Source organism: Ylistrum balloti, unplaced genomic scaffold, assembly GCF_031769215.1.
Source record: "Ylistrum balloti isolate Yb309-2 unplaced genomic scaffold, AGI_CSIRO_Ybal_v1 Utg370252, whole genome shotgun sequence".
Lineage (NCBI taxonomy): Eukaryota > Metazoa > Mollusca > Bivalvia > Pectinida > Pectinidae > Ylistrum > Ylistrum balloti.
In genome coordinates, this window is record NW_026782201.1 from 42,283 (window position 1) to 50,141 (window position 7,859).

Here is a 7,859-nt window from a genome sequence, read left to right on the forward strand (position 1 = left end):
TTACTGAAAGCACTGTTAATGTTCTACTGTATAAAATCACTGCCATTGACTATGTTAGAGAGAAGAAGAAGAAGAATAAGAAGAAGAAGAAGAAGAAGAAGAAGAAGAAGAAGAAGAAGAAGAAGAAGAAGAAGAAGAAATAGGTACATAAGAAATATACTATCTTTGTTTAATGTGACGTCATAATGATGATGACGTTTGTATTATGTCGTTGACAACGACGCAAATTCTGTCAACGTCAAGAATATTTGATAGCAACCGTGGGACGTCGCCATTTTAGTTTTGCTGACATGGCAATCGTCCTAGTAAATGAAGGTTTGAGACGTTATAATCATGGCTCAGTATGTAACGGCACCTATGAGAAGGCGCACATCATTATTGGCGGATGATAGGTTATATGGAAGATGTAGTTCATCTACACTCCAGGTTAAAATCAAGCTCGAAGGTGAGGATTTGGCAGAAGAAGATAGTACTGAGTGTGTGAATCTAAACGTTGGCGGTGTATTGTTTCGTACACGTCAACGAACATTAGAAAATATACCGGATACGATATTGTCAAAACTGCATAAATCAGATTCAAATTATAACGCAGAAAAAGACGAATACTTCTTTGATAGGAATTCTGCAATTTTCCCATGGATACTTGATTGCTATCGACATAAAGAACTGCACATGCCTCGGTCATTTTGTGCCACTACTGTACAAGAGGAACTTCTCTATTGGGGACTTCAAACAAACCACTTCAGTGACTGCTGTAAGAAGGCACATTTGGATAGTCTTGATGAAATTGCAACAAACGAAATTCTCCTTCAAGAGTTTAATGGCATTCCTAAGGATGTGTATGCTGTTGAAAGTTGCGAAAGTAGCGAATCTTCCTACAGAACAGCTATATGGAATTTTCTGGACAAACCAGAGTCATCTTTAGGGGCGCAGGTAAGAACTTGCTATTTTTCTTTACATTAGATTAGGAAGCAAATACCTTGGCATATTGTAAAGTTGAACAGTATGTCATAATACTGTGCTGCCTTTACTGTTGGTGTTGTTGTAACCGGCATATCTAAGCAGACGTAAGAAATCGTAAATAAGAAGGCATAATTAGATTAATTTTGGAGATACTATAAAGTGTTACACTGATGGGTCTTGATGATTTTCGTAAATTAGGATACAATACTGAACGGCTAGATACACGCGTATTTTCTATGCCACTGTAGCACTGATCACACTTATTTCCGGTGAATACCAAGTTTATCAGCTTGTAGAACCGTCCTTAATAGTGTTCTACCTATATTCCCGGTATTGTAGTATGAGGACAAAGAATTTGTTTAATTCAAATATATTTTATTGGGGGCATATCAAAGCGATTGTCCACAAGTTCTTTCACCCCACAACACTACAATATACACTAATTAAAGATAGCAAGTGATGTCAACATTCTAACCTGGTATTAGTACTCATAATAAAACTGATACAAGAACCATCAGAAAGACGAGAAAGAAGTGGAGAAGGGTTCTGTTGCAGCACTGAAACTTTATCACTAACTGTATTCCATGGACTGCGCTAAATGAACTTTTAAAGTTTAACCATCCTGCTATCGATGGCTTGACAATATCTAAAGAATGTATAAGAAATTGCCAAATCTAAGTGTTACCAAAAACCATATCTAGACAATACCAGCCCCAAAATGAACGGCACAAACTGTCGGAGAATTCGTATTATCAAACCGTGTTTCAGTGGCTCAACAACAGACAATTGTCCGTCTTAATGTAAATTGTATATGCAGGAACAAGAGCAAACTCTGCTTTTCTCATACGTGTTTCCGATAGGTGTCCTATCAGAATTGTTACAGTGGCTGTACTCTGTGTTGTATTCGGACACATCCTCTACTCATGAATTGATTTTGGTATTGTGACGAAAGTGCTTGTTTTTATAAATATATCATGAAACAATAACATTATACCCTCCACTGATAAAACAAACACCAGACTATCACAGGGTGGAGTTCTTTTGAAACTATCCAGACTTAAACTTTTCAGGTCTGGTCATACCTCTATCTGACGCTCACTGCCCTGTCCATATTGACATTCTTCATAGAAACGCTGCCAGAAGGGAGAGTGAATGTTAGCCAGGACAACGCTACATACACGGAGACAGACACAGATATTACTAACCACAAGATCCGACTTCTCGTCACGACCGAACCTCATACTGCTCTTATGATCTTCGATGTTTTCTGTATGATCTTTTTCTCCGTTGAATTCATTGTCCGTCTGATCGTCTGTCCGCGACGGACGCGACTGATGATGAGGGCGACGACAATATTTGACCTTTTATACTTGATCCCGGTCTGGCTGACCACTATCATCTATTGGGCTGACCGCAAATTTTGGCATCACTCTAGTCGGGTCCTTGGATTATTGATCCTACAGGCTTTGAAGGTGATTAGAGTATTTCGCATTTTCCGGGTGATGCAATACTTCCGGGGCCTGAGGATACTGTGGCTGGCGTTGAAAGCTAGCGTCAGAGAGCTGCTTCTTCTTGCTGCGTTCATCTTGTTAGCGATAACAATTTTTGCTTGTTTCATATATTGTGCGGAGTTATCAAACGAAAACAGTTTTGACAACGCTGTAATAGGACTTTGGTGGGCACTCATCACTATGACAACGGTAGGATATGGCGACTACTTTCCGGAAACCTGGCCAGGTTACATTGTTGGTAGTATCTGCGCTCTGACAGGTATAATTCTGATAGGGATGCCAGTGCCCATTATTGCCAGTAACTTCCATGCATACTACGGACTGAGAATACCAATGGAACAGAGCAAGGAAGAACTGAAAGAGAAACGTATTCCAGTACGGAAACGAAAGGTGTCCCCGCTCAGACGAACGTAGGTACAGTGTAAGCATAAGACATACAATGGACACGACCGTTTACAACAATTATATCAACCCTGGGAGTACTCCATTAATTTGATGCGATTTGCAATCATGTTGCTTGTTGAACTTGATGAGAAAATTTCATGACGTTGAAAGATTAGCAAAAGTGATTACCGATTTAACACCTTATCTGGCATATTTATGTATGTGTCACCTATAGATCAGAAACATAGATCTGACATATTGATGTATGTATTAGCTATAGATCTGACATATTGATGTATGTATTAGCTATAGATCTGACATATTGATGTATATATTAGCTATAAATCTGACATATTGATGTATATATTAGCTATAGATCAGACATATTGATGTATATATTAGCTATAAATCTGACATATTGATGTATGTATTAGCTATAGATCTGACATATTGGTGTATATATTAGCTATAGATCAGACATATTGGTGTATATATTAGCTATAGATCAGACATATTGATGTATATATTAGCTATAGATCTGACATATTGATGTATATATTAGCTATAGATCTGACATATTGGTGTATATATTAGCTATAGATCAGACATATTGGTGTATATATTAGCTATAGATCTGACATATTGGTGTATGTATTAGCTATAGATCAGACATATTGATGTATATATTAGCTATAGATCTGACATATTGGTGTATGTATTAGCTATAGATCAGACATATTGATGTATATATTAGCTATAGATCTGACATATTGGTGTATATATTAGCTATAGATCTGACATATTGGTGTATATATTAGCTATAGATCTGACATATTGGTGTATATATTAGCTATAGATCAGACATATTGGTGTATATATTAGCTATAGATCAGACATATTGATGTATATATTAGCTATAGATCAGACATTGATGTATATATTAGCTATAGATCAGACATATTGATGTATATATATATTAGCATATTGATGTATATATTAGATCTGACATATTGATGTATATATTAGCTATAGATCTGACATACTGATGTATATATTGGACATATTGATGTATATATATATATCAGACATATTGATGTATATATAAGCTATATATCAGACATATTGATGTATATATTAGCTATATATCAGACATATTGATGTATATATTAGCTATATATCAGACATATTGATGTATATATTAGCTATATATCTGACATATTGATGTATATATTGCTATAGATCAGACATACTGATGAAAAATTAGCTATAGATCTGACATATTGATGTATATATTAGCTATAGATCAGACATATTGATGTATATATTGCTATAGATCAGACATATTGATGTAATGTATTAGCGAAAGAGCACTGGTATTTAGATAAAGAGATAGATACAGGTTAGATAGATGAAGATGTAATTTATGTATGATGTCACATTTTTCTCGCCATGAAATAAACATCGAAATGATTTTTTCTCAATAAAAAATAGTTTGATGTCGTGTTTTGTCGTGTCAGGAACAACTACTTGTAAATGTTTTAATTACCTTCAAGTGAATTGTGTTAAGATGATATAACCAGGTTGTGCATGGTATATTGACAGCGAACAATGACTGGAATGTCCATATGGATATTCTCTGAGAACGATTCTTACGCGGAATTGGTGTCTGATGCCGATGCCCGTATGTAAAAACATATTCTAATAAACAACGATTCAGTATGAAGCCTCTTTTTCAGTATGGCTTTCAACGCAAAAAAACATATATATACATATAATGATTTTTTTGGTTGCTCATAACACTAGTAACTTTTACATTGTATCCTCGCACACTGGTACTTTACACACTGTATCCCCACACCGGTACATTACACACTGTATCCCCACACCGATACATTGCACATTGTATCCCAATACACTGGTACATTACACACTGTATCCCCATACACCGGTACATTACACACTGTATCCCCAAACACTGGTACATTACACACTGTATCCCCATACACCGGTACATTACACACTGTATCCCCACACCGATACATTGCACATTGTATCCCCACACACTGGTACATTACACACTGTGTCCCAATACACTGGTACATTACACACTGTATCCCCATACACCGGTACATTACACACTGTATCCCCAAACACTGGTACATTACACACTGTATCCCCATACACCGGTACATTACACACTGTATCCCCACACCGATACATTGCACATTGTATCCCCACACACTGGTACATTACACACTGTGTCCCAATACACTGGTACATTACACACTGTATCCCCATACACCGGTACATTACACACTGTATCCCCAAACACTGGTACATTACACACTGTATCCCCACACACTGGTACTTTACACATTGTATCCCCACATACCGGTACATTACACACTGTATCCGCACACACTGGTACATTACACACTGTATCCCCACACACGGGTACATTACACACTGTATCCCCATACACCGGTGCATTACACACTGTATTCCCACACTCCGGTACATTACACACTGTATCCCCATACATCGGTACATTACACACTGTATCCCCACACACCGGTACATTACACACTGTATCCCCACATACCGGTACATTACACACTGTATAACCACACACCAGTACATTACACACTGTATAACCACACACCAGTACATTACACACTGTATAACCACACACCAGTACATTACACACTGTATAACCACACACCAGTACATTACACACTGTATAACCACACACCGGTACATTACACACTGTATAACCACACACCAGTACATTACACACTGTATAACCACACACCAGTACATTACACACTGTATAACCACACACCGGTACATTACACACAGTATCCCCACACACCGGTACATTACACACTGTATCCCCACACACCAGTACATTACACACTGTATCACCACACACTGGTAAATTACACACTGTATCCCCACACACCAGTACATTACACACAGTATCCCCACACACCAGTACATTACACACAGTATCCCCACACACCAGTACATTACACACTGTATCACCTCATTTCTCGTATCAGTTAATCATCTACTTAAGTGTATCCTTTTGAGCTGTATCCACTCATATCCTACGTCGATACACTTTATCTTCGTTGCGTGCCCGAGCTTCACTGGTCTCCATACGTTTGATTTTGTTTGTTGTTTGTTTGTTTATTTTTTTACGTCCAGTTCTAGAGTTTCCTAGATTTTACCGGGCTTCCTTACATGAAGAGGGTGTTAGCATATTTTGCTGACACCATAAAAATGTGAACAAGTCTGATAAAGAGTTTTAGAAAAAAAAATCTCCTTCAAGCAGATTAATAGTTTAAGTTTCTAAAAATCGTTGACGTTCTGGTCGAAAAGCAACTGTTTGAATTCCAGTGTCATGATGCCTAAATCAATAGATTGTTAACACGTTATAAGTTTCCTTCAGCTGCCTGTTTGAAAACATTGCGATTTTTCCCTACGTTTTACGGTGTTTAATGGTTTATCGGCTTTAGAGATCTGATGCTGTCGCGAGTGTCACACCTTCGGAGGCGCGCCGGGCGCTGATCTTCAACAGATACTGGCAATACTTAACAGGACAGGCTCCATAGTCTGGGGACTGTCAAACACCACCTACAAATGCTTTGGTAAGGGAACTATCATTTATTGAAGTTGCAATACGGGAGCCATCATTGTAGCCAGGTTATTAATTAAAGAGCATAGTTAGCACAGACCTTTGTCGTAAATGAGAGTGAGGAAGCAGATTTTGCTTTCATAGTCAATTTGATCAATGTTACATGATGATGCTAATGTATGGTAAAACTGTTAGAAACTCCTGACAATCAACAGCTGGGATCATTGTCGTTTAATTATTACTAATTCACTTTATTTCATTATATCCATGCTATGATATTCTATCTTACTGGAGGATTGATGTTTGACAGGTTTACAATTTGACATGACCTTACTAAGACGTAAACATGGAAACCCTAGGTAGTAATGATTGTAAAATTTATTATTTACTCTGAACAAATTTGACTGTCACTGGCTCGTGAACAGTTCAGAATTATAATGATGCTTGCTATGTTTCGTGTTTATCATTCATAAACTAATGTGTACTCTCACCTAACGGAGCCACTCCGGTTTCTTACTTAATCTCTTATCGTATACACTGGGAAATTTGTCCGAATTTAATCTTCAGTTAAGGATGTACTCCACAGAGACATCAAAAAAATATTAAACGTTTTTCTGATAATTTTTTAATGATTTGATCTGAGAAAGAAGATTAAAAGCAACAAATCAATACATTGTTGTACTACTTTTTTATGTACAGGTGTCAGGAAATAATTGTACAGGTGTCAGGAAATAATTGTACAGGTGTCAGGAAATAATTAATTTTGTTTTTATTTTTGTCAGGTGTCAGGAAATAATTGAAAAACAAATATATCCTGATTAATTTTGTATTTTGAAAAACAAATATATCCTGGTAACCTTTTTTCAAATAAGTGTCTTTCATTACAGGATAAAGGTATGATACTTCATATTGGATACTTGATATTAAGCGAAAATAATGTGAAAAATGCTAAGTTTTTATTTGCTTTAACGAGCTTTAAACTGCAAAACAATCAAAACAATAAAATGTTCCAAAATGACCTAAATCCTTCATTTGACTACATTCAATTATTGAACTATTGAATAGAGAAATGTTTCGATGATACTTTTTATAGTTATAAGGGAAGGAGACATCGTGATTTACTTTTTGCAATTTTCACCCAAAAAGACAGTTTTTTCCAAGGTCAAGAAACAAGCTAACTTATTTATTTTCGGGTTCTAGAAATCCAGGAAAGTGATTCACTAAGTCAGAATTCACATATTTGAAATGTTTGATCTGTGATGATAGTTCATGCCAAATTGAGTTGAAATCTACCAAAGATTGTCAGAGTTATACCTTACAGATTACCTTAGCAACCGAAAAACGTTGAAATTGACGCTACT

General features: G+C 36.6%; 1 protein-coding gene across 1 annotated transcript; it reads left to right on the forward strand.

The window, feature by feature from the left end:
- Window positions 1–333: 333 nt before the first annotated feature.
- Window positions 334–2,888, forward strand: LOC132552498 (potassium voltage-gated channel subfamily C member 3-like). Its single transcript, XM_060216676.1, has 2 exons — window positions 334–933; window positions 2,034–2,888. Exons 1-2 carry the CDS (start codon window positions 334–336, stop codon window positions 2,886–2,888), a joined length of 1,455 nt encoding a protein of 484 aa, XP_060072659.1.
- Window positions 2,889–7,859: the final 4,971 nt, after the last annotated feature.

What these genes read in the sequence shown, in the direction of transcription:
- LOC132552498 (XM_060216676.1), top strand. Translation starts at nt 334, where the DNA reads ATGGCTCAGTATGTAACGGCACCTATGAGAAGGCGCACATCATTATTG. An exon ending in AGTCATCTTTAGGGGCGCAG is followed by an intron (nt 934 to 2,033) that starts GTAAGAACTTGC and finishes TAAACTTTTCAG; the next exon opens with GTCTGGTCATACCTCTATCT.